We start from the raw sequence: 20,563 nt of genomic DNA on the forward strand, positions 1-20,563 counted from the left end.
GCTGAGTATCTCAATAGATGCAATCTAGATGCAATCGGCAAGGCGATAATCACTCTCGGGTGGCTCCCGACAACTCGGGAAACCAACGATCATCATCCTGGAAGATTCTATTCTTACGTTAAGGCATCGGTCAATATCTTATCTTGTGTCCGGAACTAGTTGAATCTAAATAAGACAACTGTTCCTGGCCGGGGTGGTCAAAAGACATGGTTTGGATTTCACAATATTTTATACCATACATTAATAGCATGAATTATCCCTTCCATATATTACATTATGGAATTTAGGTTTTTTCCCCATTTTTTCTTTCATCTTTCAATGTCCAATTTAATTTATCAGCAACCCTAAAGTTTATTTGTAAAAGCAAATATTTTTTCCATTCATCAATCAGTGGAATCCTTCCCATTGTTTCTTTTATGTCTCAGTGCTGGTTTTATCTACCAGCAGACCCACAGCTTGTTTTTAAAATCTGCCATTCCTCTCAAACTGCTACCAGCACCCTGACCAACAGGGTGTCAAGTTGTATTCTGACTCTGTCAGTGGTTTTATATTATTGCATTTATTTTCATTTTCCTATTTAATTGTATTTCTGACTTGAGATCTCTCACTGGTTCGCTTTCAAACTAGTACACTCACCCATGGTAGGAGAAGCAGTGGGAAGACAAAGGCGCCATAGTGGCAGCCAATCCTCTGGGCAGCAACCGTCTGGCACTAAACCCCACCTGTCTCCACTCTGATCCTGAGAGCAAGAGAGAGAGAGAAGCTGAGCCCAGCCCCTTACCTTCCAGCCAAAATCTCAAGGTATCTCTGCTCTCCCCAAGAGAAAACCCCCCCAACTAAGAGAGTAGCCAGCTTCACCCTTCCCCCCCACTTTGGCCACTTCTTTTATCTCTTAAGTACCAGTCATTATCATCTCCTAGGTAACAAATGGGACAAAATTCCCTGAAAGAAAAAAAAAAAAGGAAAAATCCTAACCCTCAACAGTGACAGACATGTTTTCCAAATCTTTTACTAGTTTTTTTGGATTCTGCACTTGTTCAGGGTGGGGACTGGTGATGTTAAAGTGGGGGTCTGCTACAGGCTGCCTGACCAGGAAGACCAAACTGATGAGGCCCTCTATAGACAGATAGGAGCGGCGTCACATTCACAAGCCCTGGTCATCATCGGGGTGGGGACTTCACCCCAACATCTGCTGGAAGGACAGCACCATAGCAGGGCACAAGCAATCCAAGAGTTTACAGAACTATGTTGATGACAACTTCCTTCTCCAAGTGATAGAGGAGCCAACAAGGAGAGGTGCTATGTTGGATCTTGTTCTCGCCAACAAGAAGGGGTTGATGGGGAATGTGAAGCTCAAGGGCAGCCTGGGCTGCAGTGATCATTGTGAGAAATGACTGCTTAAAATTTCAAAGGTTTATTAAACCTTAACAAAAATACCACAAAAGAACTAAATAAGTGACCTGGTTTAGGGCAAATTTGGGAGAAAACCTCCAAAGGAGGCCCCTCCAGAAAGCAAACCCACACGGCCCCTCCCCCCAACCGGTTCGGGAAGGATTCCTCAGAGAAAAGTGGAAAGAACCTGTTAATATAACAGGCAAAACACCCCTCAGCACACAAAATGAACAATACCGGATGACAAAACTCTTTCACCGCTCTGAAAAAAGATGACAAGTTCAGAAAGTCTCTCCTGGGAGTGGTCGCTCTGTTATCAGTCCCGCCGTCGCTGGGAATGGCTGCTGCAGGCCACAAAGTGCAAACTCTCGATGTTTTCCAGGTCCCAGTCTGGAGCAGGTTTGAGTGGTTCCAAGAAAAGGGAAAGAAAAACAGTCCAGGAAAAATTCAGACTGCCTAGGTAAACTGACTAACAAGCAGGAGCAAAAGCAAGAGCAAAGCAGGACCAAGAGCAAAGCAAAAGCAAGCGCAAAGAAAAAGCAAAAGCAGCCCCGCCGACTGGTGGGGGAGTGAGCAGGCTGATAACAAAACAAAACAAAACAAAACTTGGCTCTTCAGAGCCAGTCTTGAAGGCACAGAACATAATATCCAGTATAAACAGAACAGACGACTTGGGATACAAGCATCATAATGTCACCCTAAGACCCTGATAGTCACAGAGACTCCCAGAGCTTCAATTTTTCATGAGGAAAAATTGAAGCTCTGGGAGTCTCTGTGACTATCAGTCACATGCTCATCTACAAAATGGATGCTCTGCCCTTTTACCCTTAGCCCCTCCCAAAGTTTTGTCAGTCAACTCCTCTGCCATCCATTGGTGGAGATTACTTTCTTACATCTTGGTTGGAGGTCAGGTGTTTTTATGCTGCACCTCTTGGTAATAAGCTGGCCCTCTCCAAATGTCCTGACTACTAAGGCTATTACAAGGGGGAGGGGAAAGAGGACTATGGGAGGAATATTGCAATAACATCACTATACATTTTATCTTCTGCATAATATCTATCTCTTAATTGTGAGAGTCAACTATTACATTACTCATCTATAACACCATGAAATGGTGGTGGTCGAGAACCTTAGAGCAGCAGCAAGCTCACTGCCCTGGACTTCAGGAGAGCAGACTTCGGTCTCTTTGGGGATCTGCTTGGTAAAGTCTCATGGGATTAAGCCCTGGAAGGGAGGTCCAAGAGAACTGGTTGATATTCAAGGATCGCCTCCTCTAAGCTTAGGAGCAATGCATCCTAATGAAGAGGGAATCAAGCAAAAATGCCAGGAAGCCTGCATGGATGAAGAAGGAGCTGCTGGACGAACTTAAACACAAAACGGAAGCCTACAGAGGGTGGAAGTAGGGACATGTAGCCTGGGAGGAATAGAGAGAGATTGAGCAGTCAGGAATCAGGTTAGGAAATCTAAAGCACTAGCAGAAGTAAATCTGTCCAAGAACATCAAGGGTAACAAAAAAAAAAAGAACCTTCTATAGGTATGTCATTGTATTGGGTTTGTATGGCCAATCTTTGGTGGTGGGGGAGCTGCTGGAGTGACTTCTGTGAGAAGAAGCCAGAAGCTTTCTCCATGTTCAGCAGAGCCAATCCTTGGCAGCTCCAAAGACAGATGTGCTGCTGGTCAAGGCTGGGTCAATGAGAAATGGTGGTAACGCATCTGTGAGAACATATCTAAAAAGAAAGAAAAAGTTACTGTGCAGTTGTAATTGCAGCCAGAGAAGAGCGGGGTGAGAACATGTGAGATGAACAACTCTGCAGACATCAAGGTCACTGGACTGGGAGGGGGAGGAGGTGGCCAAGGTGCTGGAGCTGAGATTCCCCTGCAGCCTGTGGTGAAGACCATGATGAAGCAGCTGTGCCCCTGAAGCCCATGGAGATCCATGGGGATGTAGAGATGCGCCTGCAGCCTGCAGAAGAGACCCACACTGGAGCAGGTGGATGCCTGAGAGGAGACTGTGACCCCATGGGATATTAACATCTCTAATTCAAGTCTGTTTTGCCCATGATGGTATTTGGGTTGTGATCTCTCCTGGTCCTTATCTCAACTCATAAAACCTTTGTTATATTTTCTCTCCCCCGTCCAGCTGCAGAGGGGAGTGAGATAGAGGCTTTGGTGGGTACCTGGCATCCAGCTAAGGTCAACCCACTACAATTGGCAATAAAAGAAGGACTTGGCTGGATGGTTGCACTCAAAGACTTGCAGTCAAGGGCTCAATGTCCAAGTGGAGATCAGTGATGAGTAGTGTTCCTCAGAGGTTGGTATTGGGCCAGTGCTGTTTAACATCTTTGTTGGTAACGTGGACAGTGGGATTGAGTGCACCCTCAGCAAGTTTGTTGATGACACCATGCTGTGTAGTGCAGTTGTCATGCTGCAGGGAAGGGATCCCATCCAGAGGGACCTTGACAGACTTTAGAGGTGGGTCTGTGCAAACCTCAGAGTTCAACAAGGCCAAGTGCAAGATCCTGCACCTGAGTCAAGGCAATTCCAAACACAAGTATAGGCTAGGCAAAGAATGGATTGAGTGTAGCCCTGGGGAGAAGGACTTTAACATGTTGGTGGATGAGAAACTCAACATGTCTCGGCAATTTGCACTGGCAGCCCAGAAGGCCAAGTGTACCCTGGGCTGCATGAAAAGAAGCATGACCAGCAGGTCAAGGGAGCTGATTCTTCCTGTCTACTCTGCTCTTGTGAGATCCCACCTGGAGTACTGTAATCAGCTCTGGACCCCCAACATAGGAAGGATGTGGACCTGATGGAGTGAGTCCAGAGGAGGCCTTGAAGATAATCGGAGGGCTGGAGCGTTTCTCCTATGAACACAGGCTGAGACAGTTTGGGCTGTTCACCCTGGGAAGAGAAGGCTCCAGGGAGACCTTGTAGCAGCCTTTCAGTACTTTAAGGAGGCCTACAAAAGAGCTGGAGAGGGTCTGTTTACAAAGGCATGGAGTGACAGGGCAAGGGGTAATGGCTTTAAACTGAAAGAAGGTACATTTAAATTGGAAATAGGAAGAAATTATTTCCTATGAGGGTGGTGAGGTACTGAAACAGATTGCCAAGAGAAGTTGTGGCTGCCCCATTGCTGGAAGTGTTCAAGGCCAGGCTGGACAGGGCTCTGAGCAGCCTGGTCTAGTGGAAGGTGTTCCTGCCCATGGCACAATGGGGTGGGGTGGGGGTAGGAACCAGATCATCTTTAAAGTCCCTTCCAACCCAAACCATTCCATGATTCTGTATACTGGACATGACATTCTATGGTATGGAATATACCTCTGGCCAGTCCAGATTAGCTGTCCTGGACATGCTCCCTCACCGACTGTTGTGTACCTCTGCCCTGGCAGAGCATGAGATGCAAAGAAATCCTTGACTCAGGGTAAGCATCACTTAGCAACAACCAAAACAAGTGTGTTATCAATAATTTTCTCATACTGAATCTAAAGCAGCACTGTACTAGCTACTAAGAAAAACTGAACTCTATCCCAGCCGAAACCAGAGCAGGCAGTGTGAAGGGCAGTTTCTGGAGCAGATATTTGTAAGTTGGTGGTTGGAGGGTGTCTTGGCTTAGGGCAAATTTGGGAGAAAACCTCCAAATGGGATCCCTCCAGAAAGCAAATTCAAGCGGCCCCTCCCCCAACTGGTTCAGGAAAAAATTTCCTTGGAGAAAAATGGAAAAAACTGTTTATTTAACAGGCAAAGCATTCACCAGCATGAAAAAATGAACAATATTAAACAACGAAACATCTCACTGCTCCGAAGAGATGGCAAACTCAGAAAGTCCCTTTCATGAGGTGTAGCTCGGCTCACTTAGTCTCTTATCAGTCCCTCCCGCACTGGAATGCAGTGTCCCGGCCCTGGGGGGCCACAGGTGTGAGCTTCTGGTGTTTTTCTGGGTTCTTCAGTCCAGAGCAGGTTTGAACAGTTACAAGAAAAATAAAAAAAAACACAGTCCAGGGAACTTCTCTGCCTCAGCTAGCAAAAAACTAACTAAAAGCAAAGGTGAGCTCTCTCCCACTGTCCACTACAGACAACATGGTCTGTGGGAAGGATGCGGGGAGCAAGTGCAGTCTCTGATAACAAACTCCACGCTTCATCAGTGAGACCAAAATTTTCACCTTCAGGCCAATTTGTAATTATCTCCAAAATACCTAGGTGATTCAGTTTTCCAATACAGGCGTGCTGTGTGATGAGAGCAATCCACTTGCTCTATGTGGCATTGGTGGCATGGTGGGTAGAGGGAACCTTTGCTTTGAACATCCACTCCAGCACCAGTAGTCGGGGTGCCGGGAAGAGTTGTGCTTCTGTGTCTATTACCTCTGAGGTGGCTTGGACTCCTTCTTGTTGGTTGGTGGAGACATTGTTGTGATCTTATTGATGACATCGGTGGGAATCTGACACCATCCATCTTGGCACTTTACTCCCAGGAACTGGATCTCTCAAGCAGGTCCCTTAACTTTGCTCTTCTTGATGGTGAAACTGGCTTTCAGGAGAATCTGAATGATTTTCTCTCCTTTCTCAAAAAGCTCTGCTGCTGTGTTCCCCCACACAATGATGTCATTGATGTACTGCAGATGTTCTGGAGCCTTACCCTTTTCTAGTGCAGTCTGAATCAGTCTGTGGCTGGTGGTGGGACTGTGCTTCTATCAAGCAAGCTAAGCGGGTAAAACCACTATGGTATGGTGGGCAGTGGTCCAAATATAAGTATGGACAGGCTTGGCAGATTGATTACATTACACTGCCCCAGACACACCAAGGTAAGCGCTATGTCCTCACAATGGTAGAAGCCACCACTGGATGGTTGGAAACCTACCCTGTGTCTCATGCTACAGCCCGTAACACCATCCTAGGCCTTGAAAAGCAAGTCCTTTGGAGGCATGGTATCCCTGAGAGGATTGAGTCAGACAACAGGACTCATTGCAAGAACAGCCTTATCAACAGCTAGGCTAGGGAACATGGCATTGAGTGGGTGCACCATATCCCTTACCATGCACCAGCTGCAGGCAAAATGGAGAGGTACAATGGACTGTTAAAAACCATCTTGAAAGCATTGGGTGGGGGATCTTTCAAAAACTGAAAGCAGCATCTAGCAAAGGCCACCTGGGTAGTTAACACCTGAGGTTCCACCAACTGAGCAGGCCCTGCCCAATCTGAGCCCCTGCATATAGTAGACGGAGACAAAGTCCTAGTGGTGCGTGTCAGAGGTTTGTTAGAGAAGACAGTTTGGATCAATTCTGCCTCGAATACAAATAAACCCATTTGTGGGGTTGTCTTTGCTCAGGGACCAGGTTGCACATGGTGGATAATGCAGAAAGATGGAACAACACAATGTGTACCTCAGGGAGATCTGATTGTTGGGTGAGAACCATATGTAAATATCACTGTTTGCTGAATGTCACTGCCATTGTCTGTATACTGTAGATATATATATATGTGTATAATGTATGTGTTTGTAAAGTTAGAATATGTATTAGTTTTGGTAGTAAGCTGACAATATGGGGATATGGGGTGGAATGTCCTGGGTTGACTTTATGATGCTTGTATCCCCAATTGTCTGTTCTGTTTGCGCTGGATATTAAGTTCTGCACCTTTAAGGCTGGTTCCGAGAGTGAAGGGGGAGAGAAGCTGCTAAGAGCTTCCTCTGTGCCCAGCAAAACTAATAGCTGGCTAGCTCTGAGAATTGACAACCTGTTAAACCATTAGTAAAGCTAGATCTGCCTCTGTGAGATTCATATTTTAAAGACAGGCAAGCCTGGGAAAAAACTCTCTTTCTTCCCGCTTTTAGAGAGAGAAGTTCCCTCTCCCCCTCCCGGCATGGTGGCCAGGCCAGGGGAGGGGAGGCCGCAGGGCCCCGGTGTGCTGCAGCTGAGTCCTAGCCTGGCTGCTGAGATCTTAGCCATTCCCCTCCCCCCCCAGTGCATCTGCTGAAGAAACTTTCATAGTAAATAGCTCTGGCCGAAGCCCTGCAGAGATCACATGACCACCCGCAGGCCTGGGCGAGATATTAACTCTTTCACTGCACAGATGAAACTTGCAAAACATTGATCCTCTCTCAAGTGAAAGAGTGAAGACACGTAGAAGATAACATGAGACACTGAGGTCAAAAAAGAAGAAGTCAAATTCCAGATGGGAGAAGAATGAGGAGATACCTTAGTTTTGGGCTGAAATCCTCTTGTAAGGTTATGGAGAAGAATATAATTGATTCATCAAACTCTTTTTCCCTGTAACTCATTAAATGCATTGGGGGATGTAGCGTTCTAACCACAGCCATGAACAGAGGCACCAGTGTTGAAATAAGTAGATGTTGCAGTAGCTGTGATCAAATGAGAAGTTTGAACAGAAAGAAATGAGAGAGATGAGATGAGATGAGATGAGATGAGATGAGATGAGATGAGATGAGAAACATTGCCCCAGGAATGGAAGAAAACCTCTTTTTCCCAGAGATGGATGAAGAGAACTTTTGGTTTTATGCTACAACAGCTCATCCTTAAAAATGGCACCCCCATAATTTTACATGGCCCAGGAACACAGATGTGAGAAGGCTGTGAAAGATGGGAGGGACTTCACAAATGCAGATTCCCAGGTGGTTGCTATTCGTGAAAATTAAAAACCACAAGCGAACTGTTTCTTGTGGAGAAGTCTCCATGGCGTGGCAGGAGAGACTCCTCTCCCTAAGTGAACTGAAGAAAGACTATTTTAGAGGTGGTAACTTGACTGAAAATACCAGGTTTTGTCTCTGTACATTGTCAGTGGGAAAGAGGATTTGGGGAGCAGAAAAAGTGTTTTAAAGGTTTATTCTGATTCTTATTATTCTTCATTTAGTTCTGTTAATAAAGTTTTCTGTATACCCTTTAAAGTTTGAGCCTGCTTTGTTCTCCTGTTAATTCTTATCTTGCAGCAGAAAATGAGTAATTCTAGTGGGTGCATTGGCATTTGGCCAGCGGTCAACCCACCACATTATTTGGTGCATTGGCCAGGAAACAAAAAATTGGTGAACCAAAACCGCTACACGAAATTGGTGTTTCCTCCCGGTTTCGAACTGAAACAGCCACAGAGGGTGAAGGACCAGCTGATGCTGGTAGTGAATGAGCAGTTTCCTTCATGTGGAATGCTGTTCTGGCCTGTCGGTACTGGTTGGTTTGAGCCATGTTGGGTGGTAGTGTTTGGGGGGCATATCTTTTGGTTTGCTAATGATGTGTTGGGGTGAGGAAGGCCTAGGCCAATGTACTTTACGTAGTTAAGGAGGTACCCCTGACCACTGGTGTGACCACAGGCAGGAGCGTCCTGGGCCAGTTGTTGTTGTAGGAGAACAATGGGTAGTGCATGTCCTATGCTTTTTTTTGGCTTTTTGGTGTTTCTTGGGTGGGTTTGGTAGCACTGAGGTGCTGTTCCTTGTCCAAATCTCCCCAGGCCTTGGTGGGCCCCTTCCTTGCCTCTTTCAGGTGCACTTTGTCCATGCCACCCTGCTAGGCCGCAAGCAGTGCTGTAGCGTGGCTGAATGATTGTGATGGGGTGGTGGAGATGGCTTTCATATCTTGGCAGTGGGAGACAGTTTGGAAGGGAGAGGGGTAGTGGTGGAAGAGGAGGAGTGTGTAGGGCAGGCAGCATGTTGTTTGGGCAAGTGTGTGCTTGAGGGTCCAGCATCAGTGGGAGATGTCTGTGGACTTGGAGGGATATGGTGGGTCCCTGAGAGTGGCCTGCTGTCCAGAGCCTTCAACCAGGGCAGGAAGCATCAGTGGGATGGGCTGCAGGAGGGAGGCTTATCCCTGCTTGCCTGTGGAGATCCTGTCTTTGCCCTTCATGCATATGTATGATGGCCTTCTTCTCCTTAGAGCACAGCAATTTTCTCCAGTGCATGGACTGTGTCACAGACTGGCCCCAGCCTCACCACGGTCATGCCTGTTTCCCTGTTGGCACAGGCACCTGACTGGAAAAGGTATGAGCAGTGCTGAGCAATGCCAGCCCTTGCTGCTGTTGCCTCCACTCAATCTGTGGCTGCTGATGTTGGCTCGAGATGGGCATTTGATGCAGGTGTGCTTGGTGGGGGACAGGAGCTGGTTGACTCTTCATCTGCCACATGAGTGTGTCCACATGTTCAAAGCAGACGCAAGCTTTGAGTTGGACATGGTCCCAGAGGCGGGTGCAGATGAAGTCCTGAATGAGCCTGAAGTATTTGTTGATACTGAATGGCAGGTTGTGAGGCCCTTGGCCTTCAAAGAGCATGCCATTGGCTGGCATGCATTGCTCCAGGTGGTGGATGTAATGCTGGAGGTTGTTGAGGAGGTCCTGCCATGCCTGGGTATCTCAGTGTTGGGGAGTGCTGGGCCTGCTGAGGATGTACAAGAGGTGCTGGAGGATGTGGGGGGCAGTGGCGACAGCTTGCTGTGGGTGGTTGATGTGGAGGAGGATGTTGAAGGCAAATGGCACATGCTGGTGGTGGCAGGGCTGTGGTGGTCTGGGAGCAGTCCTGGGGGAAGTTGATGTCACAGGGATGCTGGTGGCATCAAGCAAGGGCTGTGGCAAAAGCCAGCAGGAGGAGTAGGAGCACCAGGGCACCATGCTGCAGGCAGGGCTGTGGGTGCTGCACAGCAGGAGTCTCGTCAGGCTTGGTGGTGGGTGAGAGTAAATGCTGTGCTTGGATTGCTTCTGGGCAGCCAACTTTAGATGTTTCTGTGGCCTTTCTTTCATCATCATCTAGACAGCATTTCTGTTTACATTTTCAGTTTTGCTTTCTGTTTACTTTCTCCTGAGGGCTGCTGTTGAAGTGTGGGGGAAACCTGGCTCCTGTGTGTTGCTTTAAGAGTATGGATTTAACTTTTCCCTGACAGAGCATCTTCAAGGACTCACTGAGACAGTTTCACAAAGTCCAATATAGATAGTTTATTGAGGGAACAGATTCATAATTGCTGTTGATAAATGCTCTTGCTGTGTTAATGCTAAATATCCTAAGGCTAGCCAATGATTAATTAAGCTAAGAATTCACCGTTCACTAAACTTAACTTCACATTTAATTAAGCTTACTTTCATCTGGGTGTCATCTGCTAAGTGCAATTTCTTACTGAAAGAGGCATCTCTACTAAGGGAGAAAGGAAAATGAGTCAGAACTGTCAATCTGCCCAGCAATCAGTGAAGTGTCTCCTCTTAAGGAGGTGTTTCTCCTCTCCACTAAGTGTTTGCAAAGACCAGATTTATAATCTTGAGGAGATGAGACTAGGTCGTAGTTTATAAACTTCTAACAAGACTTGTTATGTGTGGATAAGGGAGTATGAGGCTAATGTCTGATAGAGAGGCATGGGTGCTCTTCTGTGAGGCTTCTGTGGTTGTTTTTCCAGCTTCATTGAGACATCAAACTGAGGCCTTTGCTTCACCCCAGACATCATTCAGTTGTTAAGATAAGCATGCCCTTGCTCAAGCCAGGTGCAAGATAAGCAAGTGGCTCAGCTCAAGTTCTTGCTCAGCTAGTCTCATCAATTCTCCACATTTTGAGGCAGCAAGCCTGACAGTTTTCTACACTGTGCTGTTATGGTTCAGTGAGTGATGAAAGCATGGTGGCAGAGGCTTTTGGGGTAGCTGTACTGGGGATGCATTTTAGGGTTTCCTTTTTGTCTCTTTTGTGAGTGGTCTTGCTTGGTTTTATTTTCAAATTTGTCAACCAACATCTATTTTTCTTATTTCATACTCTTATTATTTGTATATATGAGTTAATGTACGCTTTCTTTTATTTCTTATTGACAAACATTTTTAGTTTGTTGGTCTTTTTTTCCCCCTGTGAAATACGCCAATCACTTGTTTTAAAATTTTAAAAGTTTAATAGTAATAAAATGGTTATAAAAAATAGTAATACAAATTAGAGCATTAAGAATTTGGACTATCAGAGTTAGGACAATAAAGGACAATAAAAGCAAAGAATACAAATGTTCTGATGCTTTCTTAAAAAAAGCATGGCTCGCTAACAAAGGATTAACCCTTAAAAGCAAATAGCCTGTTGCATATTCATATATCAAATACATGATGCATACATTCCTTTCAAACTAGGGATTTTTCTGGTTATTGTCAATTTCCCCCCCTTCCTCTTGTAAATCATGGTCAGACTCCATGGAGTCTGCAAGGAGACTAGTTCTTCACGATAAGGAGGCAAAAATTCTTTATCTTTGGGATTTTAGTGTCTTGTTGCTGTTATCTCTGTGCGAAGAATTTCTTGATTATCTCATCTCTTTCTTGAGCTAGTTAAAAAGTATCTTACATAGCATAGTTTCTATTTTAACATTATGTTATAACTTAAAACTATATTTAACACACTACTTAAGAAAATTAATACAGCATAACTTTCTACCATAACACATATAATATTAATTTTAATATTTGCGAAAAGCTAATCATAAAATATGCATTTTTCACAGCCCCCACCTTTCCCTATAACATCTACAACCTTGCTGATGGAAGAATGTTTCCTCTCTCTCTGCAAATATCTTGAAGAATGTTTTTGGGGTCATATGTCATTTTCCCCCAGTTTCTCCTCAGTGTGTTGATATTTATAAATAAATGCATAAATGTTGTGAAGGTTTTTCCATCAACTATGCATGCAATGGTTGTGGTTTCTAGATTTTGCAGTACTTTTATTGTGTTTTGAATTTGTTGTGGAAATTAGGCAACATTAGATGTATGGGAGGCAGGAACTGGTAGAAATAATTGTCTTTGACATGCTGGTCTGTTTACACCTTGCAAGTGAAAGTGGGCTGAGTCCCAAGTGCAAGTCATCACTGCTTCCTGGGAAGCTTCCAGTAGAGAGAGGTACTGGTGGCTGCTGATGCAGTGAGTTGGGGGAGGAGTATGTGTATGTCTTTTAAAATTTAATTCGATTTCCTAATGCCTATGTTTATGCTGTAAATTCTCACTGTGTTGTGTTTTGGGAGTTTTGTTTGTTTTGTTTGTTTTAATTTTGGTGTATATTACATTGGGATATGCTATCTTTTCTGTTAGTCTGTTGCAGGCTGCCTGTGTAGTAGAGATCTTATAAATGCCTTAGCTGGTGTGCGTGCTACCTAGTGAGCTGCTTGGTGGAACTTACTTCTATTACATCAGAACACATTGATTTTCAGTCCTTTTCTGTCTTGCATTTTGAGTCTATTCCTGATATGTCAGTTTTGACTTTAGGCACCTTCTCCTGCATGCCTTCTGTAGGTCAGGAAATACCCATGTTGTTTGATGAGCAGAGTATCTCTTCTGATGTTTTCCTATGGGCAGGAATGAAATGTAAACATAACTGGTTTGCACTCGTATTTTCTAATGTTTTTTGTTTGGAATGTGTGTATACACAGGTGTGTGGGATAGGGATATTCAGTGCTGATGTGGTTTTCCTGTCGTGGTTTAATGCCAGCCAGGCACCAAGCCCCAAGCAGCCACTCACTCACTCCCCCACCAGAGGGATCAGGGTGAGAATCAGAAGAGTAAAACCTTGAAAACTTGTGGGTTGAGATACAGATAGTTTAATAGGAAAAGCAAAAGCTGCACACACAAACAAAGCAAAACAAGGAAGTAATTCACTGCTTTCCATGGGCAGGCAGGTGTTCAGCCACCTTCAAGAAAGCAGGGCTCCATCACATGTAAATGGGGACTTGGGGAGACAAACTCCATCATTCCAAATGTGTTCCCCCCCTTCCTTCTTCCTCAAGCTTTATATGCTGAGCATGATGTCTCATGGTCTGGAATATCCCTCCAGTCAGTTGGGGTCACCTGTCCCAGCTGTGTCTCCTCCCAACCTCCCACTCACCCCCAGCCTCCTCCCCAGCACGGCCATACCAGGAGCAGAAAAGGCCTTGACTCTGTGTAAGCTCAGCAATAAGAAAAACACCTCTATATTGTCACTGTGATATTTTCTGAAAAATCCCTTCACCAGGATTTCTTCTCCTGGGAAGATGAAAAGCCTCAGCTTCTCCATGTTTTGCTGCTCTGGAAGGTGGTCTTGGAGATTGTTTATCCAAACATGTGAATTATTTTAACTTAATGACCAGTCACCATCAGCTGTGTTGGACTCTGAGGAGTCAGTCACGAACTTTCATTATCATTCTTGTTGAGCCATCTGATGTATCTTTTTTCTTTAGTATAGTTTTGGTATAGCATTGATATGATATGATGATATGATATGATATATGATATGATATAATATAATATGATTATGATATGATATGATATGATATGATATGATATGATATGATATGATATAATATATCAGCCTTCTGAGAACATGGGGTCAGATTCTCATCTCTTCCCTTGTCCTGGGGACCCTCACAAAGACCACACTATATTATCAACCCTGTGTTCAGCACAAATCCAAAGCATAGCCCCATACCAGCCACTGGGAATAAAATTGACTCTACCCTGGCTAAAACCAGCACATCCTCTACCTGAGGGGCAGTGGTAATAATTGCAATCCTTAGATCCTGTTCTCATGTGGATTTGGTTTTATTTTTTCTGATTTATATAGGGAAAAAATGCTACTGTGTCAGTTCCGGTTCATGTCCAATGAATCCTGTTCAGATCTATTTTCCAAATCTGCTTTTTGCGTTATGATGTTCCTTAGAATGAGATGGGAGTGCTGCTTTTGAGTAACCTGCAAAGATTTTTAATATGAATTTGGTTGTTTTGCTAAGTGATTCATGCTGGAGGTGCTGAGATGGAATTAACTGGGAAGGAAAGGAGGATGAAATATAACACAGTTTCAAATTACAGAAAACACCTGCAATACTAAATCCTTGCCAGATGGTTTCATGTTCATTGATGGAGGACTGGGTTTAGGAGATGGGAGGGATGGGCAGAAATGCAGCAAGGCAGAAGGTGCTGGGGAATTTGCAGAGAGGGGTATGAAGGAGGAGGATGCTTTTCCAATGTTGAAGACTGTGAAAATGGATATGTAAATGGTTAAAGCATTAACTCTTTGTGCTGGTTTGAAGGCAAGCCAGCAGGAGGAATTAACTCCACGCAAATATATTGTAAGAGATTCCAAATCAAAACTACAATTTAATAGGACAATTACATAAATGGCAATACTACAGGAACATTGGCTTAAACCAACAAAGTCAGAATATAGCATGACACCCTGTTGGTTAGGGTGGTGGTAGCAGTCCCGTTAGAGTGATGGATGTGGCCTTGTCAAAGCAGTGATCCTGTAGAAAGGTCTGGTCCTTCTCTGGAGGTCCAGTGGTTGTATCATGCTGTCCCAAGTCCCAGATTACATACAGGTAGGAATGATTGGTTCCTCCCTCAGGGCAGGGAATTTCACAATGGGATGATGTAATTCTATGAGTCATGCTGGTGAGTCCTTGATGTCCCATTAGCAGGGATGGCCCCCCCTTTAGGCTGTGTGCATTGGGCAGCTGTTGCAAACAAGCGACTATTAACAGCTCATCAGAAGGTGATATAGGTGGTGAAAGAATACATACCCGACATTGTAATGCAAGATACTCGATGGATTAGAGGGTGGGGAGAAAACCATGAGAATTAGGAGGAAAATTACTTAGTAGAGTACCAGCCTCATATGTGGAGTTCACCCAGAAAGGGGAGGGCAATTTTTTCTCTTTTTGTCCCAAACTGAAGACAAAATATTGCTTTGGTTTTGCTGGCATGTCCTGTCTAAGTGAGAGCTTTCTAGGGTGAGAATTTTCTTACCTTCCTGTAGAAGAATGATCTAGGGCAGTGGTCTCCACCTTTTTTGATTGCACCACCTCATCAGCAAAAAAAATTGTGAGCACTCCCCATATATTTTTATTTATAAATTATATATGTATACTATTGTACTAATATGTATGTCATAAAACATACATGAAAATAAAAAAAGGATGAGAACAATTTTTATTTTCATGCTCTATTTTAATTTTTTTTTAATTGTATTTATTAATTATACCAGAACCAATTTCTTCATGCACCCCAGTGGATTGTCTTGTGCACCTCATTTCAGAGACTACTGATCTGAGTTCTCTTGTAACATAGTTTAAGTAAATTTTCCAATCATCAGGTGGTAACTTGTGAAAAATGCATATTTTATTATTGGCTTTTTGCAAATATTAAAATGAATATTATATGTGTTACGTTAGAAAGTTATGCTGTATTAATTTTTTTTAAGTAGTGTGTTAAATATAGTTTTAGGCTATAACATAATGTTAAAATAGAAACTATGTATGTGGGATATTTTTTTAAAGAAAGGAATGAGGTACTTGCACCAGATAGCAGCCACAGGACACCTAAATCTTTCAGAGAAAAATAATTTATTGCTCCATTATCAGAAGAAACTAACTTCTTCCCGCCTTGCTCAGTCCTGAAGACGCCATCAGGATTAAGAGGAAGAAGTTGACTCTGACCAGACAGAGTCCTTTGTTTGAATGGAATTTATGCATCGTGTATGAGATGTATGAATATGCAACGGGCTATTGTTTTTAAGGGTTAATCCTCTGTTAATGTGTGTCCTTTTTCGGGCTTATTTTGCCCAGAAAAGGGGCTTTGCTTTTATTGTCTCGTATTGTTCTAAATTCTAATTGTCCAAATTTTCATTAATTATATTACTATTATTATAACCATTTTATTACTATTAAACTTTTAAAATTCTAAAAACAAGTGATTGGTGTTTTTCACATAGCTCTTTTTCAACAGTTTTTAAAATAATTGTGCTGTTTTCCTAGCTGATTTTTTTTACTTTTAGAAAACAGAGCATGTTAAAACCTTTAGACTCTTTAGACTACATCCACATTGTGATTATGGTCCTGGCTTCAACCTAGGTCTTTGACCTCTGATGGTCTGTAGCTTCTCCAGACAGTCTCTCTGGAATATGACAGCTCAGAGCTGTGGGTTGGGAGGGGTAAGCATTTAGTCGTTGCCTTTAATTTACCATTAAGAGATTAAGTGTTTGTCTATGATATTAAAAAAGTCTGTAAAATAGGTTTATTTTGAAGTTGAGGATACAGGTAAACCTTAAGCTATGCTGTACATTATAAGGTCAGTTTCTGCCCTAACTTCCTTTAGTTCTTTTAAAAATTTCTTATGCTTATAAGAAATATAAGGGTTATATTATAAAAAATATAAGGGTTCATAAGAGTTGTCCAGCACTGTTATGATTTCAGCTATCAATAAATGATTATGTCTTTTTCTAAGGATTACTACGGAATTACATTTCCTGCTCCTGCAACCTTGACAGGCAGAGATGGAAGCCTTGCTAACAACCCTTTCTCAGGTGAGTATTATTTAAACATGAGGATGGTGAGTGAGATGTGCTGGTCATCCTGCTGTTGCTGAAAAAGCAGTCATTTTCCCCTTCTGTAGGCAGTTAAACCCATCAGGCCAAACTAACCAAACAAAAGCAAGCATCTCTCTCTAAACACTGATGTTGATTTTTTTTTTCATTTTTTTTTTTTTCTTCATGGTTTTGGTCAGTAATTCATATGTGACTCAGCGGTTCTTGAGAGTAAGTTGGATGCCCTTTGAGAATAAGTGCAAAATTGTTACAAATTTAAATGGTAGTGTCATCTAGTGTCCTTCGCAAGTGCATATAGGTGCTTGAAAACTATTTCATAGCTTAATTATTCTTCTTGAAATTTGACTGGCTTGCTTTCCTTTGTTACTGCTATTTTAGTACTTGTATGTTCTCAGCAGGAGCTGCCTCTATCAGGCTCCCTCTCACCCTCTCCAAATCTAATGGACTTCATTCCCAAAAGCATCTGGTCTAAGAAGCCCTTGTTCATTCCTGCTCTTACTCTTCAGTTATTGTTGTGCAAAGATGACTCTAATGCTATCCAGGATTTTCAGCCAGTGGTTTTCTTTCACTACAACCTGATTACAGCTTTAAACTGTAGCTATAGGTGTTATAATTCCTATAATGATGATATTAAATGTTGTCATACTTTTTGGTAACCAATATAAAGGAATATTAGTTGGGAATGAGATAAATATGAGTGATATATGTCACCTCCCTAAAAACACGTGAGCATGGTGCTCTGTAGGCAACCAGAAAATGCAAGTGTTCAGGAGTTTTTCTGCTGCATAATCATTTCTCTTGGGAGTCTGCTTTTGGGGTAGTAACCGAATTTCCTTTCCTACTTCTTAAAAAAGGTGGGCCACAATGCAAGTCTTGCTTTCCTGGCCTTGAGCTATTGTTTCCAGAACTTTGGTGGTGTGAGGAACCAGACATTAACTCTAGTCATGCTTGGCAAATAAACAATCTGACAAAAATATGCCTATCACTTTCTGTAAATTCTGACTTGGTTTCAGCCCATGAAGCTTAGCTAATCAGTTTAACCTCTAGGAGAGTCACACTTTAACCCAACAACTATCTGCTCTTTGGCTGTTTACCATAGTTTTGCTTTTAGCATGTTTTATTGCAATGATCTGATATAATGAATCTGCTCAGATTGTGTGAGATAGGTAAGTATTGGTATCTCCATTTTAACAATGGATTAGCCATGGCATGGAGTTCTCTGCCACTAACAAGCAATGTCCCTGTAGCCATCAGGAACAGAGACTGGGAGAGGGCTTCCCATTAACAACTGCAGGCTTTCAAATGTAGGATGTGTTCTCTTCTGTAGTTGTCTACTTGTATTCAGAGATTTTGAATCCTTTGAATTCTCCACTTCTGGTGTAGCTTTGATAGCTTTTCTGATGAGTTTGTTCTTTCGCAGGTGACGTAACAAAATTTGGCCGTGGGGATTCTGCCTCCCCTGCTCCTGCTACCACGCTCGCTCAGTCACAGCAGAACCAGACTCAGACTCACCATACAACTCAGCAGCCATTCCTCAATCCGACCCTGCCCCCGGGGTACAGCTACACTGGGTTACCTTATTATGCTGGTGTGCCCAGTGTTCCGAGTGCATTCCAATATGGGCCAACCATGTTTGTAAGTGTGATAGCCTAAACTGTAACCCTCCCTGTGTGCCTCTCTGGTTTTTGCTCTCTTCAGCCCAAACCTTCTACATCTTAGAATCACAGGATGGTTTGGGTTGAAAGGGACCTTAAAGATCATGTAGTTCCAATGCCTCTGTCATGAACAGGGACACCTTTCACTAGACCAGGTTTCTCCAAGCCCCGTCCAACCTGGCCTTGAACACTTCCAGGGATGGGGCAGCAACAACTTCTCTGGGCAACCTGTGCCAGTGTCTCACCACCCTCACTGGAAAAAACATCTTCCTTATGTCCAATCTAAATCTACCCTCTTTCACTTTAAAGCCATTCTCGCATGTCCTGTCACTACAGATCCTGGTAAAACAATGTTTCTGTGTCTTTTTTATAAGCTCCCTTTAAGTACTGAAAGGCCACAATAGGGTATTCCTGGAGCCTTCTCTTCTTCAGGCTTAACAGCCCCAACTCTCTGAGCCCTTCTTCAAAGGAGAGGTGCTCCAGTCTTCTGATCATTTTCATGGCCCTCCTCTAGACCTCTTCTAACAGGTCTTTCTTGTACTGGGGGCCCCAGAACTGGATATGGTACTCCAGGTGGGGTCTCATGGCAGCAGAATAGTCATCTTTCCCAGTCTGTAAGGGGTCTCCAAAAACATGCAAGCATGAGAAAATAGCTGCAGTCTCTTCCTCAAGAAAATGGGAAATTTAAAAGGCCAGAGCTCATAGATTCCTGTGCAGGTTACTATAAATAGCAGACAGCTGCAGGTCTTGGACTTGGTGTTCCTGAAAGCCTGTAGCGCCCTCCAGATAGTCAAAGGGAGATCCAAAGCTGTCAGAGAGCCGAGAATGCCTAAGAAATCCTTTTGAGGATGGAGGAGACTGGATTAATTCAGAGAGCAGGGAGTCTCAGGAGGGAAAATGTTATTTGGGAAGAGGGATGCTCCAAGCAGAAGGGTAGATGACTCTATTTTAGGACCCTGTATGACTGTGTCTTATGAAACAGACTTGGACAGAAGTTGGTGTTTCATTTGATTCTGTGGGTGACAATTTGCTGTTTACAGTCAGTGTATGAAAGAGATTCAACAAGGCCAAGTGCTGGGTCCTGCACTTGGTCACACCAACCCCCTGCAGTGCTACAGGCTGGGGCAGAGTGACTGGAAAGTGGCCCAGCAGAAAAGGACCTAGGGGTGCTGGTCAACAGCCAGCTGAACTGATGCTGTTGAGTCAGGGATGGAATGAAAGACTCCAGTCTTCATAAGGTGAATCAGAAGGCCCATTTAATGAAAGTAGTGGGTCCTTTTATAATGTGACTCACTAAGGTGAGACTTGATTGGTCTCAAAGTAAAAACCTCTCACACTATTGGTGAACTATGAATACCACACTCTGGAGAACCATATCTATAAACAACGGTTACAGAAAGAGAGATAATAATTGTTTTCTTTATTTTCTCTAAGTTTCTCACAGCTTCCCAGGAAAATCCTGGGACAGCTATGTCTCTCTCTGTTCAGAGGATATGTGATTACCACACTGAACATGTGCCAGTGTGTGCCCAGGTGACCAAGAAGGCCATTGGCATTCTGGCCTGTATCAGCAATAGTGTGGCCAGCAGGACCAGGGCAGTGATCATTCCCCTGTACTGGGCACTGGTGAGGCCACACCTTGAATCCTGTGTTGAATTCTTGGCTCGTCACTACAAGAAAGATATTGAGGTGGTGGAGTGTGTCCAGAGAAGGGCAACAGAGCTGGGGAAGGGTCTAGAGACTAAGTCCTATGAGGAGCTGCTGAGGGAGCTGGGGATGTTTAGCCTGGAGAAAAGGAGGCTCAGGGCAGACCTTCTTACTCTCTATAATTCCCTGACAGGAGAGTGCAGCCAGGTGGGGGTCAGGCTCTGCTCCCAGGGAACAAGGGTCAGGACAAGAGGAAATAGCCTCAAGCTGTGCCAGAGGAGGTTCAGGTTGGACATCAGGAAGAATTTCTTCACAGAAAGGGTGATTAAGCATTTGAATGGATTGCCCAGGGAGGTGGTGGAGTCATCATCCCTGGAAGTGTTCAAGAAATTATTGGACGGGGCACTTAGCGCCATAGTTTAGCTGACAAGGTGGTATTCAGTTGAAGGTTAGACTTGATCTTAGTGGTCTTTTCCAACCTTAATGATTCTATTATTCTAAAGAAATGAACTGCCTGTTTTGAGAGAGGGCTGTGATGTAATCGGGGGGCAGCTCTGGCAGAAAACTTGGAGCTTGCATAAAGCCA

General features: G+C 43.8%; 1 protein-coding gene across 1 annotated transcript in view; it reads left to right on the forward strand.

The window, feature by feature from the left end:
• LOC129133639 (ubiquitin-associated protein 2-like) overlaps positions 1 to 20,563 on the forward strand; it is a 178,071-nt gene that overhangs the window by 152,837 nt on the left and 4,671 nt on the right. Inside the window, exons 21-22 of the mRNA XM_077193162.1 lie at positions 16,576 to 16,654; positions 18,096 to 18,310. Of these exons, the coding sequence (XP_077049277.1) occupies positions 16,576 to 16,654; positions 18,096 to 18,310 (294 nt within the window). The remainder of the gene's footprint in view (positions 1 to 16,575; positions 16,655 to 18,095; positions 18,311 to 20,563) is intronic.

Source organism: Agelaius phoeniceus, chromosome W (assembly GCF_051311805.1).
Source record: "Agelaius phoeniceus isolate bAgePho1 chromosome W, bAgePho1.hap1, whole genome shotgun sequence".
NCBI lineage: Eukaryota > Metazoa > Chordata > Aves > Passeriformes > Icteridae > Agelaius > Agelaius phoeniceus.